The sequence below is a fragment of the Garra rufa genome, chromosome 7 (assembly GCF_049309525.1).
Source record: "Garra rufa chromosome 7, GarRuf1.0, whole genome shotgun sequence".
Lineage (NCBI taxonomy): Eukaryota > Metazoa > Chordata > Actinopteri > Cypriniformes > Cyprinidae > Garra > Garra rufa.
In genome coordinates, this window is record NC_133367.1 from 51,302,811 (window position 1) to 51,328,368 (window position 25,558).

The following is a 25,558-nucleotide window of genomic DNA, read 5'->3' on the forward strand; positions in this document are numbered from 1 at the left end:
AAATGATTGACAGTGTTGTAGTTCCTTCACAATTCATCTGTCACACATGAAGATGTGTTGTGGAGTAACGGCTTAACGAAACTTTACAATAATAATAATAATTACTTGTCATTTGACTGATAAACATTGAAAGCGTTAATGAGCATCTCCTATTTTCCGCTTTCAACAGCAGTGACCCAGCTACTACAAACATGCTGTGTTGTTGATACGTTCAATGGATCCATGTAATATGTGGTAATATGGGGAATTAAGAGTGAGATTAATTACCTTCACTTTTTCACGTCTTAAGCAGCAAAAGAGACAATTTTCATTAAACGACCAATCTGACACACCCTCCGGCTCACAATCTGCAAGAGAAAATAAATATCATCAGTGCTGTCCGTTTATAAACAAACAATAAATACACTTTGCAACATATTACAACAAACACGTTGGCCAATTATTAATAATAATGCATTTAAAAATAATACTAATAATATGTTTGTCCTACACCCCAAATCATGCTATGTCTTTTTTTTTTCTTGTTTTAAATATATATTATAAATGTAAAGAAAGAAGCCTTGCTGTTTTTCGAGAAAATGTTGGGCTATTTATTTGAGTTTGCAAAACTGAATTATTACTCTTAATGAAAATTGCAATAGAAGTGAACTTGTTCAAATTCAATGCGTTTTTTCATTTTAATGTTTAGAATTTAGAGCAGAGTGATATTTTGTTATAACTCATATTTCATTATATTATAATATTTACTATATTATATTATTTAATTTATATTGTAAATATTATAAAGTAATATTTAAATTAATCATATATATATTATATTATAACATTTAAAAATAATAAATATAAAGAAAGAAGCCTCTTTTTCAAGAAAATTGTGGGCTATTTATTTGAGTTTGCACAACTGAATTATTGCTCTTACTGAAAATTGCAATCGAAGTAAACTTGTTCAATTTCACTGCATGTTTTTTTAATTTTAATGTTTAGAATTTAGAGCAGAGTGATATTTTTTGTTATACCTCTTATTTCATTATTTTAATATGTATATATATATATATATATATATATATATATATATATATATATATATATATATATATATATATATATACATACATAATTATTATTATTTATTTTATTTTTTGTTTTATATATAATTAATTATATTATATTTTTATTTTAACATTTTATTTTTAAGGGGAGACACTGCAGGCAAAAACACAGTTTTTTCATGCAACTGTCAAGCTTGAGATTTTGGGCTTTTTTGTGTTGTTTTTTTTTTTCAGACTAGTGGAAATAAAACATCCAAAAGACCCTGTTAAGTGTTTCTTTTATAGCACTTTATCTATTTGTGTCAAAAGATTTCAATTACAATACATATTTTTAAAGGCCGTTTTTTCTCAAAATAAGTTTTATCTTCTACACTGAGCCATAAATCTCCACTTCAGTAGCACTTACACACACCAAACTTTACATTTTTAATCTTGTCTATATCCTTAAGGTTTTTACAGAGTAATTTGGTAATATCTAATTTACTTGATTATACATTTTATTCCCCCAAAAACTGTAAAAAATGTATATATTGTGTTCTGTCTGTTCTAAGTATTTTCTGAATTAAGGAGGGACAAAATGAGATGCCCACAATTTCTTCAGTAAAAACATTTGACTCTAATATGTCAAAAAAAAAAAATTAAACAAGAATTTTGAAACTGACTTCATCCAGTGTTTAGATTTTTGTACTAGAAATGTATGCAAATTAGCGCATATTTCATTAAATGTCATCTCATTTGCATATTAAAACCTAACATTTTAGAAAACTTTTTACCAAAAAAATGTAATCAATCAACTGGGAAAGTAAGGTGATAACTATTAGTCGTTTTTTTTACCCTATTTACCTGCAGTGTCTTGCCTTAGTAAAATCAATTAATTGGAGATGCTTTTGATTATTAAAATTTAATGAAACCATTAAAATGCAATACAGAAAAGTAATGGAAAAGAATTTGGTAAAAAAAAAAAACTGTAAAACTCAATTAATTACACAACTTTTTGATTAAAAAAAATAATTTAACCATTTAAACAGAGTATAGAAAAAATAACGGAAAAGAATGAATTTGAAAATAAAATGGATAGGGCCCTATAATTATAATTATTTTTTTGTGTGGTAATAAATTAGATGTAAGTGAACAACAACCTTTAAAATGACTTAAAAAAAAAAATAAAAAATAATATATATATATATATATATATAAATAATACCAATGAGTTATGGATTCTCGTCCATGAAACGCGCCACTTCCGGTATTTTGTCGGTTAATCGACGCAGGCAAAATGAAATTGAATAGTCGATTAGAAACGACGAATCACGACAACATTATTTTACTCAAAATCCTGAGTAATAATCTAAATATTTACGTATTTTTTACATTCTGACCGAACACCCACTGAAATTGCTTTGAAATACCTTCAAAATGTTTAAGTGTAAGAATGACATAATATTTAACTACATATGGATTGTTAATTGACTTAAAATATACTTACAATAACCCACATATCAATTTTTCTTTAGAAATGCCCTCAAACGAGTCATGTGCAAATGGTCATGAGTAATGAAATCACAATGGTTTTTGGTGTAAGAAACCTTGACTAGAATAAGTGGGCCTTGGGGGGGAATTAAAGTGATAAATCTTGACCCCATGTATGACCCCCTTAAATGTTTTTCTTTGTTATGATCTTTGACAGAGTAGATTTCTAACACCGTTTCTGATTATAGCCGCTAGCTAGCAATCACATGACAAGGACATTTTGTTTATTTTTAGGACTTGACCGACTGACTGTGAAATAACCCGGGAGGAGACAGTCTTCTGTTCTTGAATATTTCATGTATGTCGCAGGTATACGGACATATTTGATATTTTCATAATGAAGAAATTAAAATGCAGAACAGGTAATTAAAAGACAAAAAGGTGACTATTAAAAGAAATGTTGTGACATCTGTTACAAGCCATTATACGATCATTAGACGATCAAAGAAAATCAAAACAAATTATTCACGTGGGCAACTTTTAAAGTTCATTAACACTTCCACCTAGAAGGCTATTTCATTTTGCGCCATGTGAATTTTAGGTAACCCTTTTTGCTTTTTACCAGGATCTAAGTCTAAACTTTGGAAAATCATGACCTTTTTTCTCCAACGCACAAATGTTCACTTTGTGAAGTTTTAATTTGCAGCTCAAGAGAGCAAAGAGCAAAACACTTAAGTCGTGTTTATATTCATGTTTAAATATGCAATTTTCATTTCGCTTTATTTAAGCTCATAAACGGTTCTTCTGACTGAACAGTTCAATGTGCAATTATATTTTATTTTATGATTTTACAAAATGACTAAAGGTCTTAGATTAGAGCCCTGCTGTACTCCAGAAGAAAATGGAGCAATTTTGTTTGAGTGAACAACAACAATAACTTTTTATACTCTAATTAGTTTATTTAAAGGTGCAGTATGAAAGATTTGGCCATTTAGCGGTTTAGGTGAATAACTGCAAACTAAAACTATACTGTAACTATACAGTACGGATAAGAAGTTGCTTCACATTTCTGAAGAGTGAAACATAAAATGCATGAACCAACTCAAATATGTAAACCTGGACCCCAAAATCAGTCATAAGTGTCAATTAAAATAGAAATGTATAAATCTGGAAGATGAATAAATAAGAAGTGAGAAAATGAACTTCAAAGTTGTCCAAATTAAGTTCTTAGCAGTGCATACACTGAAAAAATGACTTTCTTCCTTTGTGTTTTTAACTTGTTTTCTAGTATAAATATTATTTACTTGACAGGTAAAATGAGTGGAAAAATAAAATGCAAATTAAGTTAGTTTTTGCTTAAAGCAAGCACAAATATCTGCCATCTTTCTTGCCCTTATTGGCAGATATTTTTGCTTGTTTTAGGCAAAAACACAAAATTTGGGTATTTTTGTCAGAAAATAAGACATAATATCTTAATTTAACTTTTTTCATTTTACTTGTCCAGTGAATGCATCACGATTCAAGAATTTTTAAATATTTATACTAGAAAACAAGAAAAAAAAATTATTTTGCAGTATATTACTAATCAAAAATAAAGTTTTGATACATTTAAGGTTGGAAATTTACAAAATATCTTCATGGAACTTAATCCTTACTTAATATCATAATGATTATTGACATAAATCAAAATATGGAAACAGATCATTTGAAGATTTTCTAGTTAAACTGCTAAACTGCATTTAGATTGATTAATTATATTTAATGAATTTACAAAATGACTAACAGGCTTAGAACAGAGCCCTGCGGTACTGCAGAACCAAATGGAGCAATTTTGTGTTTAGGTGAACCAAAAAAAAAAAAAAAAAAAAAAAAAAGTTTACATTCTAATTAGTTTATTTAAAGGTGCAGTATGGAAGATTTGGCCATTTAGAAGTTTAGGTATGAAACTGCAAACTAAAAGTTAGGCTTTGGCTTAGCTATACAGTATAGATGAGAAGTTACTTCACATTTCTGAAGCGTCCAACATAAAATGCATGAACCAACTCAAATATGTGACCCTGGACAACAAAATCAGTCGTAAGTGTTAAATAGAATTGAGATTTAGACATTTTAATGAATGCTTTAAACATAATATGTCATTTAAGATATTTGAGACATGAAATATATTGATATACATGATATATTTTGATATAAAGCGTGATATATTTTTCATGCTTTTTAAACACATTCTTCTGTTACATATCCTTACAACAGCCTAATATTAAATATAAATGTTAACTAGATGTGTCCACTACCTGTCTAGTGACGCGTTTATGCTTAAATATGCTTAAAAACAAGTTTAATATGTGACCCTGGACCACAAAACTAGTCTCAAGTAGCACGGGTATATTTGTAACAATGGCCAAAAATACATCCAATACATCGAATACAAGGGTCAAAATTATCTTTTTTTTAAATGCTAAAAATCATTAGAATATTAAGTAAAGATCATGTTCCATGAAGATATTTAGTAAATATCAAACTTAATTTTTGATTAGTAATATGCATAGCTAAGAACTTCATTTGGGCAACTTTAAAGGTGATTTTCTCAATATTTAGTTTTTTATTTTGCACCTTTCTAGTTAACATTTATAGTTAATATTAGGCTATTGTAAGGATATGCAACAGAACAATGTGTTTTCAAAAGCATGAAAAATATAAAAATACGCTGAAGATATTTTGTACAGAGTCATGTCCCAAATATCTTAAATTACATATTATGTTCAAAGCATTCTGAGATTAAAATGCCAGTTTCTGTAATGAAAGTCGGCAACTTTTTTTTTACTTTTTTGTATGGTTTGTTAGGCTGAGATACAACTGTTTGAAAATCTCGAACCTAAGAGTGCAAAAAAATCTAAATACTTAGAAAATGCCTTTAAAGTTGTCCAAATGAAATTCTTAGCAATGCATATCACTAATCAAAAATTAAGTTTTAAAATATTTACAGTAGGAAATTTACAAAATATCTTCATGGAACATGATCTTTACTTAACATCCTAATGATTTTTGGCATAAAGAAAACAAATTGATCATTTTGACCCTTACAATTTATTTTTGCCTAATGCTACAAATATACCTGTGCTGTTTTTTAGTATATTTAAGCATAAACGCGTTGCTAGACAAGTAGTGAACACATCTAGTTAAGATTTATAGTTAATATTAGGCTGTTGTGATATGCAACAGAACAATGTGTTTTAAAAGCATGAAAAATATAAAAATACATTGAAGATATTCTACAACATTGTACATAGTCATGTCTGAAATATCTTAAATTACATATTATGTTTAAAGCATTCTGAGATTAAAATCTCTGTAATAAGAAAATCTCTTCTGTAATAAAAGTCGACAGCTTTTTTTGTACTTTTTTGTTTGGTTTGTTAGGCTGAGATACAGCTATTTGAAAATCTACAATCTGAGGGTGCAAAAAATAAAAATACTGAGAAAATACACTTTAAAGTTGTTCAAATGAACTTCTTAGCAATGCATACTACTAATCAAAAATTAAGTTTTGATATATTTACGGTTGGAATCTTACAAAATATCTTAATGAAATATGATCTTTACTTAATATCCTAATGATTTTTGGCATAAAAAAAAAAACAACAAATCGTTAATTTTGACTCATGCAATTTATTTTTGACTATCGGTACAAATATACCCATGCTGTTTTTAGTATATTTAAGCATAAACACGTCGGTAGACAAATATCTTAAGTTACATATTATGTTTAAAGCATTCTGAGATTAAAACGACAGTTTCTGTAATAAAAGTCGGCAACTTTTTTGTACTTTTTTGTATGGTTTGTTAGGCTGAGATACAATCATTTCACAATCTGTAATCTGAGGGTGCAAAAAATCGAAATACTGAGGAAATCGTCTTTAAAGTTCTCCAAATTAAGTTTTTAGCAATGCATATCACTAATAAAAAATTAGGTTTTGATATATTTACGGTTGGAAACTTACAAAATAACTTCATGGAACATCATCTTAATATCCTAATGATTTTTGGCATAAAAAAAAAAACAAAATGTTAATTTTGACCCATGCAATTTATTTTTGGCTATTGCTACAAATATACCTGTGCTGTTTTTTAGTATATTTAAGCACAAACACATTGCTAAACAGGTAGTAAACACATCTACTTAACATTTATAGTTAATATTAGGCCGTTGTAAGGATATGCAACAGAACAATGTGTTTAAAAGGCATTAGCAATATAAAAATACATTGAAGATATTCTACAATGTTGTACATAGTCATGTCTCAAATATCTCAAATTACATTATGTTTAAAGCATTCTGAGATTAAAATGTCAGTTTCTGTAATAAAAGTCGGCAATTTTTTTGTTCTTGTTTGGTTTGTTAGGCTGAGATACAACTATTTGAAAATCTGAGGGTGCAAAAAAACTAAATACTGAGGAAATCGTCTTTAAAGTTCTCCAAATTAAGTTTTTAGCAATGCATATCACTAATTAAGTTTTGATATATTTACGGTTGGAAACTTACAAAATATCTTCATGGAACATCATCTTTACTTAATATCCTACTGATTTTTGGCATAAAAAATAAAATAAATGTTAATTTTTACCCATGCAATTTATTTTTGGCTATTGCTACAAATATACATATGCTGTTTTTTAGTATCTTTAAGCATAAACTGGTAATAAAAATACGTTGAAGATATTCTACAACGTTGTACATAAATCCTGTCTCAAATATCTTACATCACATATGCAAAAGAACAATGTGTTTAAAAACCATGAAACATATAAAATATGTTGATGATATTCTACAACGTTGACCATAGTCATGTTTCAAATATCTTAGATTATATATTATGTTTAAAGCATTCTGAGATTAAAATGTCAGTTTCTGTAATAAAAGTCGGTAACTTTTTTGTACTTGTATGGTTTGTTAGGCTGAGATACAACTATTTAAAAATCTGCAATCTGAGGGTGCAAAAAAAAATCTAAATACATCCAAATGAAGTTCTTAGCAATCAAAAATTAAGTTTTGATATATTTACAATAAATTTACAAAATTATCTTCATGGAACATGATCTTTACTTAATATCATAATAATTTTTGGCATAAAAAAAAAAATCGACAATTTTGACCCATGCAATTTATTTTTGGCTATTGCTACAAATATAAACATGCTGTTTTTAGTATATTTAAGCATAAATGCATTGCTAGACAGGTAATTAACACATCTACTTAACATTTATAAATAATATTAGGCTGTTGTAAGGATATGCAAAAGAACAATGTGTTTAAAAACCATGAAACATATAAAATATGTTGATGATATCTACAACGTTGAACATAGTCATGTCTCAAATATCTTAGATTATATATTATGTTTAAAGCATTCTGAGATTAAAACAACAGTTTCTGTAATAAAAGTCTGCAACTTTTTTGTACTTGTATGGTTTGTTAGGCTGAGATACAACTATTTGAAAATCTGAGGGTGCAAAAAAAACGAAATACTTAGAAAATTACTTTAAAGTTGTCCAAATGAAATTATTAGCAATGTATATTACTGATCAAAAATTAGATTTTAAAATATTTACAGTAGGAAATTTACAAAATATCTTAATATCCTAATGATTTTTAGCATAAAAAAAACAAAGCGATAATTTTGACCCATGCCATTTATTTTTGCCTACTGCTACAAATATACCCGTGCTGTTTTTTTTAGTATATTTAAGCATAAACACGTCACTGAAATGTAACAGATGTGTTTAAAAATGTGTTTAAAAAGCATGGAAAATGATTGTTGATTATTAATAGAGATTAAAATGACAGTTTCTGTAATAAAAGCAGCCGACCTTTTTTGTAATCTTTTAGCTACTATTATATATACCTTAAACACAATAATAACATAATAAAGCTTTTTAATCTACAAAATGACATCGGAAAATCAGAAATTGCTATCATTTAAAACATAGCTTTAAGTTTATGTAGCAAATCAAGTTTTTAATGGATTTTCACAATTTAAAATATAAAGTCAAGGACAAGGTTAAAATCTATACAAAATAAGATTTCTTAAAATTTACACTGTAATTAAAAGTTAACTGCCAATACAGCTTTCTAATCTAAATTAAAGTAGCCATCAATATAGCTGTCCCCTCCGTCGTATGAAGTAGCACCAACCTTGAAAGAGGGTAAGATCTTTTACGAGTCCTGGTCCAAACAGCCCCTCCAAAATGCTTTCAAACCCTGTGAAGAAGACAAAGGTATATTCGTATTAGCTCCGTGGAAGGTCTATAAGTACAAATCACACGTCCACCCACGTCCACCCCCACACGTGCACAAACTGCTTTCAATTTTATGAACTAAATCAATGCTTTGCCGATTTAATACTGCCACTCAATTTAATTAACCGCAAATACGGGCTCAAGTGCAGAGTTGCATGAATACACCCTGAAGAATTTGCTAAAATGGGAAACAAAAAAAAAGAGAGAGAGAGAGAAGAATTACTATAACTTGTTTTATAGTAGCGATTCTTAGAAAGGAAATCTTGGAACGGAATCAAACGCAGCGCAGACATCTGAACGTCAAAAAGTGAATGCCTACAGTTTTGGTGATTTAGAAAAGGAAATGCAACCTTTTTGAGAGTTTTACCTTCACACACACGTTACGAATTCCTAATTAAAGAAAAATGATCAAGACTAGGCAAAAAAAGGCATCATAATTAAAATAATTCACATGAATAAAATATCATTATGTGCATTCTCCAGTATATAAACGACACACTTAAACTTGAACGGATCACAGTGACATTTTCTCGAGTTGTTTAAGGCATTGTTCAATAACGTCCTCAGTTATGCTCTTGCAGTAATTAAGAAGAACATGATCACAAGTTTTTGTCCTTCAGGAGACGGCTGTCTTTCTGACAGAAGCGCAAGCGGCCAGTCTTAGTTAGTGCGATTCACTATTCATCAGTTGTTCCCGCTGCAGTTTGCTTATAAAGCATGCATTCTAAATTGTTGCTGGCTACAAAGGAGGCTTTGAAAACAAAAAATGAGCACTTCAAAGTGTTCCAACATTCCAGTCCATTAAATGCACAGCATTACTGCTAAAACCACAGCGGTTTTCAAGCTCTAGTGGATAATTGCATCGCTACACAATGATGGAGTACTGTACATAGAACGTAAAGATATTTGTGATAAAGCGCAACATTATGTTAGACCTGTTTTTGTAATTGCATTTTAGAAATACTTTTTACAATTTGGACAATAACACTCTTCTAAAAATCCATAAAACACTTATTTAAAAGACTTGAATGTATAAGTGATAATTGCTTTGGCACTAAATGATTGAGTACTGTACATAAAACGTGCACTGAACATAGAAATAGCTGAATAAATAAGCTTTCCATTGATGTATGGTTTGTTAAGATAAGACAATATTTGGCCGAGATACAACTATCTGAAAATCTGAAATCAAAATATTGAGAAAATCCCCTAAAAAAGTGTCCGAATGAAGTTCTAAACAATGCATATTACTAATCAGAAATTAAGTGTTGATATATTTACAGTAGGAGACTTACAAAATATCTTCATGAAACATGATCTTAATATCCTAATGATTTTTGGCACAAACGAAAAGTTGATTATTTTGACCCATACAATGTCATTTTGGCAATTGCTACAACACTCTCAAAAAGGATGTGTTCATTTTTAACACATTGTTTGTGTTATGTCTATTTTAGCACATTTTGTGTTACTTTGTAACGAAAAAGGAAAAAGAAAATATCCAACACAGTGTGTCTAACACAATATGTGACCCTGGACCACAAAACCAGTCTTAAGTCGCTGGGGTATATTTGTAGCAATAGCCAAAAATACATTGTATGGGTCAAAATTTTTGATTTTTCTTTTATGTCAAAAATCATTAGGAAATTAAGTAAAAATCACGTTACATTAAGATTTTTTGTAAAATTCCTACTGTAAACCTATCAAAATGTAATTTTTGATTAGTAATATGCATTGTTAAGAACTTAATTTGGACAACTTTAAAGGTGATTTTCTCAGTGTTTTGATTTTTTTGCATTCTCAGATTCCAGATTTTCAAATAGATGTATCTCGGCCAAATATTGTCCTACCCTAACAAACTATACATCAATAGAATGCTTATTTATTGCGCTTTCATATGATGTATATATCTCAGTTTTGTAAAATTTAACCTTATGACTGGTTTTGTGGTCCAGGGTCACATATGTGTTCAATATCAGCCAATCACATTGCTGCTTGCTTCACTTCATGAGCCGTTATTCTACTGAGACAAGCAAATTTCCTCCAGCTTCATCGTCAGAACATGACGTCGATGTGTGAAGGTAAGAAACGTTTGTATTTGCCATTATATGTTTTTAAAATGTCTTTTGTGATCGTTTGGAGACGGTCGAGGGGCATTTGGCACATATACGTGGTAGCCGGAAAACTGCCTCAATGCGAGCTGCGGCTGCTGCACATCTCGACGGTGGGCTGCTTATTTTAACAAGCTTTACAGTTTCTTTTGTTAGATTAATTGTGAACAGAATCGCTTTTAATTAATCATTGACACGTTGTAGTGCTTCACATGAGGAAATGCATTCGTTCGTCGCGTCTTTCTCTTTGAAAATGAACATTCGTGGTGCCATGTATTGTGCAAATTGCCCTAACGCTAACATACAGAGGTGGGTAGTAACGAATTACATTTACTTCGTTACATTTACTTGAGTAAATTTTTGGGGTAACTAGTACTTTTAGAGCAGTGTTGTTTTCGTCGAAATCATTTCGTTGACGCCACTTTTTTCCATGACGATAACGAGACGATGACGAGATAAAATTGGCTCGTTGATGACTAAAACATGACGAGACGTGTGTGAGTTTTCGTTGACGAGACGAGAATAGACGAAAATGTTAGTGGGTGGTCTGTCAGGCGTTTAAAATGCATGACATTTCTGCTTATTGTGCATGCCAATTAAAACCGAAAAATATCTGCCGCTATGGCAAGCCGTTTTAGCATTAAATACTCTTTGCCATACTACTATGGCAAGCCGTTTTAGCATTCCATCCTTGGTTGTCTTTTATGTTTTAAAACATTCCTTCATTATTGTAATTATTGGTAAAAATAGTCGATCCGGAAGTTCACATTGTGCTGAACTATAGATCTGCTATTTTCACAACTTATAAGTGACACTACCCAACAGCAAAATACTTACTGACCTACATTAATTTCTTAAAAGACTACTTTTTCCCCTTTTTTTGACTAAAACTAGACTAAAACCTTTTTGACTTTTCGTCGACTAAAACTAGACTAAAACCTTCTTGACTTTTCGTCGACTAAAATTGGACTAAAACTATCACATATAGAAGTGACTAAAATTTAACTAAAACTAATAACCATTTTAGTCCAAAAGACTAAGACTAAGACTAAATCTAAGATGGTTGTCAAAAACAACACTGTTTTAGAGTATATTTAAAGATAGGTACTTTTACTCTTACTCAAGTACATTAATAGTGAAAAAACTTTACTTTTACTTCGCTACATTTGATGGCGTTCCTCCGTTACTGTCCTCAGAAACGTGTCGTTTGAATTTTCATTTCATGTCTGATAAAACTGTGTTAATGCTACGTTAAAACTGCGTTAATGTACAGCTGTTACTATGGAAACCGTAATATTTTAGTGCTCCTAAAGCGCCCCCTTGTGACAGAGAATTAATTTTTAATTTCCAATACATTTTTTTCAGCTGTTTATGGTCAAATGATTGCAATTATCGACCCATATTTTTATGCAGCAAACACAGAGTTTATGTTTTAAACAAATACAATAAATTATACACTCAATTTATCCCTTTTAATGTTATAAAGGATGAAATGCCATAGTGTAACGAATTTAGTTTTTGTGTGAAACTGTATCTGAATTTTAAATCATGCCATTTTATGGCTTAATATTCTACTTTACATTGTTCAATCTCATTACTGTTTATTTTACTTTTGCAGATCTTAAAAAGGGTTATGAATTGCTTTAAATTAATATTTAAAAATTCTGCAGATACACTATGAAATGAAATAAATATAATGAAATAAATTACTTCCTTGATATTTGTTTATATTTGTGTATTAAAACATTTTTGATTAGACTCCTATCTGATTTTCTATATTTAAAAAAAAAAAAAGGTCTTTTTATTTGGGCTAGTTAAATTAATTTTCGGGCTACCAAAATCTGAAGAGCACCTGCCCGAAGTGAAATTCAGGGTTTTCACTTCATATCAATCAGATAGTAACTAGTAACTAGCTACTTGAGTACTTTTTCCATCGGATACTTATTTACTCTTACTCAAGTAACTATTAAGGTTGTTACTTTTACTCATACTTGAGTAAATATTCCGTAAGTACTTGTACTTTTACTCGAGTACAGATTTTGGGTACTCTACCCACCTCTGCTAACATAATCTCTGATGCTTAAGCTTTTCTTGCCTTTTTAGCTATCGCTATTTTACAATATTCGCTATGTGTAGCCTATAAATAACAAAAGTATCTTTATTTTACTCTTGCAGCTTTGAATGGAAGACACTCCTGAAGCGCTTCTGGCAGTTACTGACATGACAGAGACAAACGAGAGACTTCATCTCACGACCCTCACCATCACTTGTATGCTGATGAAAATATGTAAATAAAACCATTAATGCTTAAGTGGTTGTCAAATACCACATTTTTTAAAAATTTACAAATTTTATAAACCATTAATAACTTTTTACTCAAGAAACAATTGAAATGTTGAAATGACTGTATTGTGATTGTTTACCTCTCTTTTTTTTTTAACCTTTTTGAGTTTTTATGTAATTGTTAGTAGTAGCAGGTTTAATAAATTGTGTTTAAACTATACATTAGTTTGCAGTGTCTTTATTGCATACAAGATTAGTTCAAAAATAACACATACTTGACACAAATTGTGTATTTATAAAATTATAAAATTATAAATTTATAAAAAACTGTTAAAACTAACACAAAATGTGTTGTCCTTAACTAGACACAAAGGTGTGTTAAGAAACAACACAGGTTGTGTTGTTTTTAACACATCCTTTTTAAATATACCCATGCTACTTAAGGCGAGGCACAGCAGGTGAATACTGAATAGGGTACAAAAAAATAATAAAAAAAATCTAAACACTGGATGAAGTCAGTTTTAAAATTCTTGTTTAGTCTTTTTGAAATATCAGAGTAAAATGTTCTTACAGAGGGGATTTTGAGTATCTCATTTTGTCACTCCATAATTCAGAAAAAAAACGTACTTTTTACTGTTTTGGGGGAATAAAATGTTGTATAAAATCAAGCTTATTACATATGAACAAATCCCTCTGTAAAAACCTTTAGGATACAGACAGAAATAAAGATGTACATTTTGATGTGTGTAAGTGCTACTGAAGTGAAGATTTATGGCTGAGTGTAGGAGAAAAAAAAAACTCATGTTCAGAAAACGGCCTTTAAAAATATGTATTGTAATTGAAATCTATTGACACAAAAAGATAAAGTGCTATAAAAGAAACACTTAACAGTATATGATGGGTGTTCACAGGGTTTGAAAGCATTTTGGAGGGGCTGTTTGGACCAGGACTCATAAAAGATCTTACCTTCTTTCAAGGTTGGTGCTACTTCATACGACGGAGAAGACTTTATTGATGGCTATTTTAATTTAGATTAGAAAGCTGTATTGGCAGTTAACTTTTAATTACAGTGTAAATTTTAAGTAGATCTACTTAGTAGAAAGTAGAAATCTTATTTTGTAGAGATTTTAACCTTGTCCTTGACTTTATATTTTAAATTGTCAAAATGTATTAAAAACTTGATTTGCTACATATCCTTAAAACTATGTTTTAAATTATAGCAATTTCCATCATTTCTGATTAACATGTCATTTTGGTGATTAAAAGGTTTTATTATGTTATTATTGGGTTTAAGGTTTATATAATACTAGCTAAAAAGTACAAAAAAGTTGGCACCTTTTATTACAGAAACTGTCATTTTAATCTCTATTAATAATCAACAATAATTTTTCATGCTTTTTAAACATTTTTCTGTTGCAAATCCTTACAACAGCCTGATATTAACTATAAATGTTAACTAGATGTGTTCACTACTTGTCTAGCGGTGCATTTATGCTTAAATATACTAAAAAACACCACGGGTATATTTGTAGCAATAGCCAAAAATAACTTGCATGGGTCAAAATTATCTAAGTTTTTTAATGTCAAAAATCATTAGGATATTAAGTAAAGATCCTGTTCCATGAAGACATTTCGTGGCTATTGCTACAAATATACCCGTGCTACTTAAGACTAGTTTTGTGGTTCAGGGTCACATATTAGGCTTGTTTTTGTAAAATACTTTTTACACTTTTGACGAAAAATCCCTGAATACCCTTCCGGAAATCCACAAAACCCTCATTAAATTGACTTGAATTTATAAGTGATAATTGCTTCAGTACACAATAATGCAAAGATATTTGTGATAAAGAATAACATTGCGTTAGACTTCTTTTGGAAATACTTTTCAAAATTTTGACAAAAAAACAGAAATAGTTGAATAAATATGCTTTCCGTTGAAGTATGGATGGTTAGGATATGACCATATTTGGCCGAGATACAACTATTTGAAAATCTGGAATCTGAAGGTGCAAAAAAAAAAAAAAAAAAAAAAATATTGAGAAAATCGCCTTAAAAGTTGTGAAAATTAAGTTCTTAGCAATGCATATTACTACTGAAAAAAATTAAGTTTTGATATATTTATGGTAGGAAATTTACAAAATATCTTCATGGAACATGATCTTTACTTAATATCCTAATGATATTTGGCATAAAAGAAAAAAATATCATTTTGACCCATTCAGTATATTTTTGGCTATTGCTACAAATATGCCCGTGCTACTTAAGACTGGTTTTGTGGTTCAGGGTCACATATTAGACTTGTTTTTGTAATAATGTTTCAGAAATACTTTTTATACTTTTGACGAAAAATCCCTGAATACCCTTCCGAAAATCCACAAAACCCTCATTAAATTGACTTGAATTTATAAGTGATAATTGCTTCAGTACACAATAATGCAAAGATATTTGTGATAAAGAATAGCATTACGTTAGACTTCTTTTGGAAATACTTTTCACAATTTTGACAAAAACCAGAAATAGTTGAATAAATATGCTTTCCGTTGAAGTATGGATGGTTAGGATATGACCATATTTGGCCGAGATACAACTATTTGAAAATCTGGAATCTGAAGGTGCAAAAAATAAAAAAAAATCTAAATATTGAGAAAATCGCCTTAAAAGTTGTGAAAATTAAGTTCTTAGCAATGCATATTACTACTGAGAAAAATAAGTTTTGATATATTTATGGTAGGAAATTTACAAAATATCTTCATGGAACATGATCTTTACTTAATATCCTAATGATATTTGGCATAAAAGAAAAAAATATCATTTTGACCCATTCAGTATATTTTTGGCTATTGCTACAAATATGCCCGTGCTACTTAAGACTGGTTTTGTGGTTCAGGGTCACATATTTAGGGCTGTAACGTCCCAGTCGATTAGTCGATTAATTGGTCGATACGGTCTGTTTTGACCAAAATTCTGATTGGTCGATTTTTTGCCGCGCTCATTTCATCAGTTTGGCCGTGCTTTGGTGGAAAGCACTAATTGCTAATGGGGGTGTTTTCAGAGCACCCCTGTTTCACAGGGAACAGTCTGTTTTCAGAACACCCCCATTGTTTTCACTTTTTTGGATTAGCCCACTGGAGAAGAGAGACAGATAAGTAGGCTTTTGGGGCCGTTCACATGTAGCGTCTTTTGCGCGATCAAGTTCGTTATTTCAAATGTAGATGCGCGTCTTGCGCGCGCATAATGGAAGCGACGTGGTCGCGACGCGCACGCGGTGCGACGCGCTCGTTTTTTCCGCTTCATCAGCTTCCTCACGTTTTTCCGTTACATTGAAACCTCAGCAGAAACAGCTCATCATTGTGGTCCAAGGATTTTCTGAACTTTATGATTTGTCAAGCCTCCATTATTTTGACGCAAATAGAAGCAACAATGCATGATACGCATATAGGCTTGGAGCTAGAGCGCAGCTGATGGTTGCTTAGAAACGGCAGACGCTTCCGGAGAGCAAGCGCCCGAGCGCTTTGTTGACATTAGGAAGAAAGCATCGCGCCTAGCGTTTTCCACGCGTTTTTAGGCGCGACATGTGAACGGCCCCTCATCCAAACGGAAAAATAATATCACGGAAGGAATTGTTAAGTCTATTCGTGTCTCAGCCGCGTAGCTGAGCTCTAATGTTCAGCCTCGCTCTGTGCGAGCTGCACAGAGCGGCTAAAATGATAGTTTCAGACAGTTATACTTATAACATATGACTAAAATAATTTTCTAAATTATGTTGCACATTCCTCAAAAGTTCTTGTGATATCACTAGTTGACAACATAGTACTGTTTTCAGAAATCACAGGCTATGATATTGCGCAGGTGCACGTGATGCACCGCTGTCAGAGACGACAGACTCGCGTGTCAGACTCATTTCAGTGCAAAATAATTAGGTAAAAAACGATTAAATATACTGCAAAAAGTTTTTTATGTTTATTTATAATTAATTTAGGCAGACAACAAGGCTACCAAGTACTGAGTACAGTAGGTATCTAATTAATGTAATGTACGTTTTTTTCCCTCCACAACGTCATTTTTAGTCGACTTTTAGTCGAAAGTTTCTGGACTTCAGTCGACCAAGATTTTCTTTGGTTGATTACAGCCCTACACATATTAGACTTGTTTTTGTAATAATGTTTCAGAAATACTTTTTATACTTTTGACGAAAAATCCCTGAATACCCTTCCGAAAATCCACAAAACCCTCATTAAATTGACTTGAATTTATAAGTGATAATTGCTTCAGTACACAATAATGCAAAGATATTTGTGATAAAGAATAGCATTACGTTAGACTTCTTTTGGAAATACTTTTCACAATTTTGACAAAAACCAGAAATAGTTGAATAAATATGCTTTCCGTTGAAGTATGGATGGTTAGGATATGACCATATTTGGCCGAGATACAACTATTTGAAAATCTGGAATCTGAAGGTGCAAAAAAAAAAAAAAAAAAATCTAAATATTGAGAAAATCGCCTTAAAAGTTGTGAAAATTAAGTTCTTAGCAATGCATATTACTACTGAAAAAAATAAGTTTTGATATATTTATGGTAGGAAATTTACAAAATATCTTCATGGAACATGATCTTTACTTAATATCCGAATGTTCCCCTTCAGTCGAATCACTTCGACGTTACATTGGGGATCTCGCTTGAGAGACCAATCATCTCTGAACCTTATTAAAAAGGCCAATTGAAAATTGGCGAGTGGACGTGCGCGCCGGCCACGCCCCCGTACATACGGGTATATAAGATGGCGCACCACTCAGTCAGACTTTTTGCTTCAGAGCCAATGGTTCGAGCCTCAGTCCTCTTGACTGCTACTACAAAGAAGAAGAGTTCTTCAGAGTTCGGACACGTCTGGGCCTGCCACGCCCCTGGCGTCGCGCTGACGCTGGGCTCTCCCGGCTCTTCAGCAAAAGCCTGACTGAGTGGCGCGCACGTCCACTCGCCAATTTTCAATTGGCCTTTTTAATAAGGCTCAGAGATGACTGGTCTCTCAAGCGAGATCCCCAATGTAACGTCTCCGTTCCCTCCTTCAGGGAACGAGGGTTACCTTCGTAACCTAGACGATATTTGGCATAAAAGAAAAAAATATCATTTTGACCCATTCAGTATATTTTTGGCTATTGCTACAAATATGCCCGTGCTACTTAAGACAACTTTTGTGGTTCAGGGTCACATATTATACTTGTTTTTGTAATAATGTTTCAGAAATACTTAAAATTTTGACAAAAATGGAAACCATACTCTTCCAAAAATCCACAAAACCCTCATTAAATTGACTTGAATTTATACGTGATATTGATTTGGTACACAAAGACTGTACATTGAACGCAAAATTATTAGACATTATATTAGACTTTTTGTAATTACATTTCAGAAATACTCACAACTTTGACAAAAAATCACGCTCTTCCAAAATTACACAAAATACTAAGTTTTTTTATTAAATGCTTGTGAAATTCAGTGCTTGTTCATAATCATTATATTTTATATTTATTCATTTTTATTTTCTAAAAATGAATAAATCAAATCGTACCAAATTTCTTTTAGGTTACCAAATTGTGAAAAAAATGCTACCAAATTTCAGTTTTACCATAATTTTCTTTGTAGATGAAGAAAGATAAATTTTATATTCAGCTCAACATTTTCATCCTCAAAGCTAACACAAATGGACTACAAACCTTCAAATTTGATTTCACAGTGTGTTTAAGATAGTAAAAACTGCTAAGCTAAATTTATTATAAAAACCTTACCCAAGTAGTCCAAAGTCTGGGTTGCGCATTGTTTTAAGTATTGTTTTATCATGTGTTTCATAAGTCCTGGTGTAACACTCAATACAAAAATCACTAGTGCAAGAGGCCTGTTGGAGGAGAACTGTGTGGGATATCGTCACAAAAGAGCGACTCATTCAACCCAACAAAACTAACATTCATTCACTACACAACCATAAATCACCAAGACCAAATAAAGAATGCATTGCATACATACATTCACAAAAATTGAACAATCAGGGTGAGGAAAGGTCCCATGGAGGGGTGCGTGACGTGGAACGTACAGAAACGAGCCAATCAATTCGACACCAGGGAGGGTCACGTCAGCAGCTTTTTGTTTGAACTTCCTGGTGACCATTAATAGTCTATATATAGTGTAGTGGATGTATGAATAATTTACTTTCACTGGGCAACAAGCACCCATGTATCTAACCAGTAGATAAGATCGATATATCGTACAGAGCCTGAGTACTGCAGATGGTTGAAGGACACTATTTCCAAGCAAGCTTCCCACACAAGCTAACTGTTCAATATAAAATGTAATTAAATCTAGCCTAACAAACTGCATATGTTTAATCTATATTAAAGGACAGATTCTTAAGAAGGCTCGGATAATGTAAAAACATAATCATGCTTTTACTTCCACTGCTAAAATTAGTCTAAACACAATTAACTTGGAGTGCTTTGCTTATGTTTTTACATTCATGAACTACATTAGGGTTTTTAAACAGAACATGCTATGTTCTTGTCATGTTCACAAATGTATATAGAGTATATATATATATATATATATATATATATATATATATATATGAGAAAAACTGGATGATAATGTCACTAAGCAAAGGATGAGATTTGGCACTAGAATTATTTTTAGCTGAGGTCTTGGCATGTCACTTTGGAGATTTTCACACTTTGGACCAAGTACCGAACCCTGAGGCACACCACTTGACCTTTGGCTCCTTTAAAATATACTTGGATATTAACTGCTTCTGAATTACTATTACAAAAATGTCTTAATATTTTGGCTTCCTGAATGTTGCTGTGAATTCACTCTACTGCTTTCTTTTAATTTTTTTGTTTTACTTTACACAATCAAATATACACTTTCAAAAAGGCTTAGCTGTCGCCAATGTTTTCCAAATGACTTCAGTAACATTTTTAAGGAACTATGCACCACCCAAGAGATCAATATCTTACATAAAGACGAGGGAAAAAAAGAGCTTTCTCTCTCCGGGGAGGACAATACCTTCATTAAATCATTAAAATCAGCATATTGGAGACGGTGAATGCTTTCTTCCCCGTGGTTTATCTTAACCTTAAATTAAGCCCGTTCCCTACCCCCAATCTTTCATACATGGGAGGGAGAAAGGGGGTTGGGGTTGTTCTTCAGGGGAAATCTGTGTCAAGTACAACCATCTCTATTTGGTAGAGCCAATCCATAAAACGGATGCTACAAAAAGCCTGGCCAAAGCGAACCAACCCTTAAATTTTGAGTTTTGAAGAACAAACCAATGAGTAAAACACATCTACTCAAAAAATAATTCTTTGCGATGCCATAGAAGGACCTTTCTGTCTAAATGGTTTTATAAAGAACCTTTAACATCTGAAAAACCTTTCTGTTTCAGAAAAGGTTCTTTATGGCAAATAATGTTCTTCAGGTTCTAATTAATTTTTTTTGGAACCAAAACCGTTCTTCTATGGCATCGCTTGAAGAACATTTTGAAGTGCCGTTTATTTTTAAGATTGTAGTCAATGTATCAACATCTCTGATGTGGAAAGACTAGATCGCCCTTTTATCCCAAAGCAGTTCAAAAGACACCAAAAAAAGAGACTCCAAAAAAATATGTTCCCAACCCTATACCCCTACCTTCGTTCTTCATTCTTCAGTCCATTGTTGTGTTTAAAGAGTAGTTTCTCTACATTTCAACTACATTTATCCAATTTCACTCTGAGCATATTCAAATTGGGGAGGGGCGGAAGAAACTGGGTCATTTCTCTTTGTTTGGTTAAGGAGTTAACCCACAAAAAAAAAGCCGCAGTCCCTGAGAAAGCAATCCTAATCTGTGAAGAACCTGCCTTTGTGACCCTGACGGCTATTCTTTAAATTTAGAGGAAAAAAAAAAGCAGCAATATTTTCCTGATCGTTCTCTGTCAGGAAGCTGACGGCTGAAATTCAGCGTGGCGGCACGCAGGAGTCACGCTGTGCAGTTCAACGATCCTGTTGGGGCCAATGATTTATTCAGTGCGCCATGTGCCAAAAGCAGAACGTCTAATTAATTATCCAATTATTTAATTATCCAACTGAAGGCCGCTGAAATGATTAGGAATTCAATTGTAAAAGCGCAAGCTTAAAATCTTGTATTATTCCTTTGACAAATAAAAATAAATGAAATGCAATTTTTAATGTGCTCCAAAATTAACGCAGCAAGAAATTTAGCTCGAATAATATAGAGCTAATCTGAACTCATTTTGAGAGGTCTTACTTTGTTTAATATGCCTTTTCAATACATTAAACAAAACACACATTTGACCCTGGATCGTTCGTAGCAATAGCCAAAAATACATTGCATTGGTTAAAATGATTGATTTTTCTTTTACGCCAAAGATTATGCTCCATTAAGATACTGTAAATATATCAAAACTTAATTTTTGATTAGTAATATGCATTGTTAAGAACTTCATTTAGACCATTTTAAAAGGCGATTTTATCAATATTTAGATTTTTCGGCACCCTGCAGATTTTCAAATAGTTTTATCTCAGCCAAATATTGTCATATCCTAACAAAAGATATAAATCTCAATTTCAACAAAAATTACACTTATGACTGGTTTTGTGGTCCAGGGTCACATATCTAAATAGCTTGAATGCTGACAATTAAAAATACAGTATAAATATAAAATAAACTTTAACACTACATACTTGAAGTCATTTAGACGAGTAATAACACCCTTCTCCTCAAAAATATTCATGTCCGTAATACAAAAAGACTAAAATATGTATTTAGTGTTGGGATTTGTTCAGACAAGCTCAAGAAAATGTAGGTAGGCAAAATCTGAGCTCAGAATAATTTCAGCAAATTCATATGATTACGATCATGCTGTCTATAATCAAAAACTAAATAAAAAATTCTAATAAATCATATTTTAAAATATATTAGAACATCTATTTATGGGTCAATGATGTGACGCTAATTTTTTGGTGTCAATATGTACATTTTTCTGGTTTTAATTTATTTTGAGATGATATTAAATGGCGTGATTGCAAAAATGTCAATGTGGTGTAACCGTAAAAACTTTGTACCAAATAAAACTAAATATAAAGTTATAACTAATCATATTTTAAAACATATTAAAACATTTACTTATAAATCAATTATAATAAATCATATTTTAAAATATATCATATATTTTAAAACATGATTTATTATAACTTTTTATTTAGTTTTATTTGGTACAAAGTTTTTGCGGTCACACCACATTGACATTATTGCAATCATCCCCCAAATATTATCTCAAAATGAATTAAAACCAGAAAATTTAGACTTGGTCCACAAAAACGAGAATGTATGCAATTATTTTGCACATTTATTTTGAAATTTAATTAAACCATATTGACACACACAAAAAAATTAATGTCACGTCATTCACCCATAAATAAATGTTCTAATATATTTCAAAATATAAATTTATTATAAATTTTTATTCAGTACAAAGTTTTTATGGTTACACCACATTGACATTTTTGCAATCGTCCCCCAAATATTATTTCAAAATGAATTAAAACCATTTATTAAATTAATCAAATTAAGACTTGGTCCACAAAAACAAGAATGTATCCAATTATTTTGCACATTTAATTTAATTAAACTATATTAAACTATCACATCATTGACCCGCTAATTTGTTTTGTGTCGTTATGGTTTAATTAAATTTAAAAGAGTTAAAAATTAAAAATAAATGTGCAAAATAATAGCATACATTCTCGTTTTTGTGGACCAAGTCTTAATTTTCTAGTTTTAATTAATTTTGAGATAATATTTGGGGGATTATTGCAAAAATGTCAATGTGATTTAACCGTAAACACTTTGTACCAAATAAAACTAAATAAAAAGTTATAATAAATCATATTTTAAGATACTGTATATCAGAACATTTATTTATAAATAATATTGGATTATACACTGCGCTCAGTAAGATTTTTAATCATTTTTAAAGACGTTTCTTATTCTCATCAAGGCTGCACTTATTTGATCAAAAATACAGAAAAAAAACTGTAGTATTGCAAAATAATGTTTTTTTTGTATTTATTTATTTTAATATATGTTAAAATATAATTTATTCCTGTAATGCAAAACTAAATTTTCATCAGCTGTTACTCCAGTCTTAAGTGTCACAAGATCCTTCAGAAATCATTTTAATATGCTGATTTATTATTAGTGTTGAAAATATACCCATATACACTAGTTCAAAAGTTTGGGGTCAGTACATTTTTATTCTTTCTTTATTTGAACGAAATTAATACTTTTATTCACCAAGGATGTGTTAAATTAATAAAAAGCGATGGCATAAATTTACAGTGTTAGAAAAGATTTATATTTTAAATAAATCCTGTTCTTTTTTACTTGTTATTCATCAGAATCCTGAGAAAAGACCGGTTCCAGAAAATACAATAATAATAAATCAGCATATTACAATGATTTCTAAAAGATCATGTGACACTTAAGACTGAAGTAACTGATGAAAATTCTGCTTTGCATCACAGGAATACATTATATATTAAAGTATATTCAAATAAAAACCATTTTTTATATTGTTATAACATTTTGCAATATTACTGTTTTTTTTCTGTATTTTTGATCCAATAAACGCAGCCTTCATTACATTACAGAAACATTACAAGTCAAGTCAACTTTTTAACAGCAATGTATATTATTTTTTAGCAAGTATTAAATGAGCTATTTTGGGGCTGTAACACAATTTAAAAGTAATGGTTTCTAAATTTGCACTGTAAATGAGTTTATAACTAATTAATTTGACATCCATTTTCACATTTTTTACTAACGTAATTTAAATTCACAAATCATTATCTTCAACTCTAGATGCTGTGACACTTCGACTCAATGTATTCAAAAGCTAACATGTTTTATTCAGTGTTTAAGACGCTCATATTGTTAGTAGAGTACAACAGATGTTGAGGTAACTGAGATCGCCTTAAAGATTTGACTGCTTATTCCACAGCCGGAAAGATTCACCCTTGAGAAAGCAAAGAGTAGATGAATGGTTAAAGACGTATGGCTTGGTCTAGGAAGCATTTCCTCTCTTGTCTCAGTTACCTGCAAGGTACGGCGTCCAGATACTGTACAATAGAATGCTGAACGAATAGAGCGGATATCGTTGTTAGTGACAATGCGTGATATCTATAGACTGAACTTTTACTGAAAGTGCTTTATAGGTTTCCTACGTTTCAATTCACATGTTCTGCCAGATTCAATTCACCTCAGCTCCAAATAAACGGTAAACACAGACACAAAAGCGTAGCCCACAGCTGACCTTGTCAATTGCCTTGAACTTTCTAAAAAAGGAAAATAAAAGAACTAAATAAACACATAGTGGCAGAAATAAAGTGAAGAAACTTGGCTCCACACAAACAATGAATTCAAACCATACAAACAACACTTTTTCAATGTTTGGCCTTCTGAAAGAACAGTGGAGACTGCGAGAAAATGTGAGAGTGAAAAGATGGCGAGAAATTCGAGCCTTGACCGTCAAGTGTCTTTAAGTAAAACTACAAAAAACTGTTTTCATTTTTCGCGGACATGTAAATAAAAGAGTGGCACATCCCCTGCGATTAATGACATAAGCATACACTTTTGCCATTTTGACTGCCTTTCTGATTTAATGCCCTCTTTCTGCTTATTTCATACACAGACGTCAAACTAATTAATTTGAAGGACTGGAGAAAAAGCTAATTATAAGGTCGCAAGGTGCACGTATTGTATTATTAAAGACAGAACAGAAAAAGGAAGTTTGTAGCGGCAGACCGGCTTTTCTCAGACGTGTGCTTCCTAACCTCAGGGCGTAAAACGAAGGTTTGCACGTTGCTTAGTGACACTGGGCGAGATCGCTATACTTCTCTTAATTAGCCTTTCCTCCATCCCTTTCTCTCCCGCTGCCTGTCAGTCATCTCAGACTATATATATAACATGTTTGGTGTGCAGTTGAAAAGTTGCTTTAAAAAAAACTCGGCTCGTCTGGCTTTTGATTTCTAAAGGACACACGTAGTATAAAGGGGGGGGGGGAATCCAATCAAGAAAGCTACCCCCATCATCCGTTTCATAAGAGTCTTTCTTTGCAGCTGAATGACTAATTATGCTCCTCAAATGAAGTTAGGAAGGTATTTATAACATCATGGTCATAACCATCTTCTGTAGATGCATTAGATCAAGCGTGTAAGGTTAAAGGAACCGTATGTAAGAAATGTATGTCAGTTAATCATAAAATGGCCCTGACATGTCACTAGACATTAAGAAATCATGTTCAG

The 25,558-nt window shown here is 31.4% G+C and overlaps 1 protein-coding gene across 1 annotated transcript in view; it reads right to left on the minus strand.

The window, feature by feature from the left end:
- lcor (ligand dependent nuclear receptor corepressor) overlaps positions 1-25,558 on the minus strand; it is a 58,461-nt gene that overhangs the window by 11,714 nt on the left and 21,189 nt on the right. The window contains exons 2-3 of the mRNA XM_073844856.1: positions 8,713-8,778; positions 268-347 (exon numbers count right to left, since the gene is read on the minus strand). Of these exons, the coding sequence (XP_073700957.1) occupies positions 268-347; positions 8,713-8,778 (146 nt within the window). The remainder of the gene's footprint in view (positions 1-267; positions 348-8,712; positions 8,779-25,558) is intronic.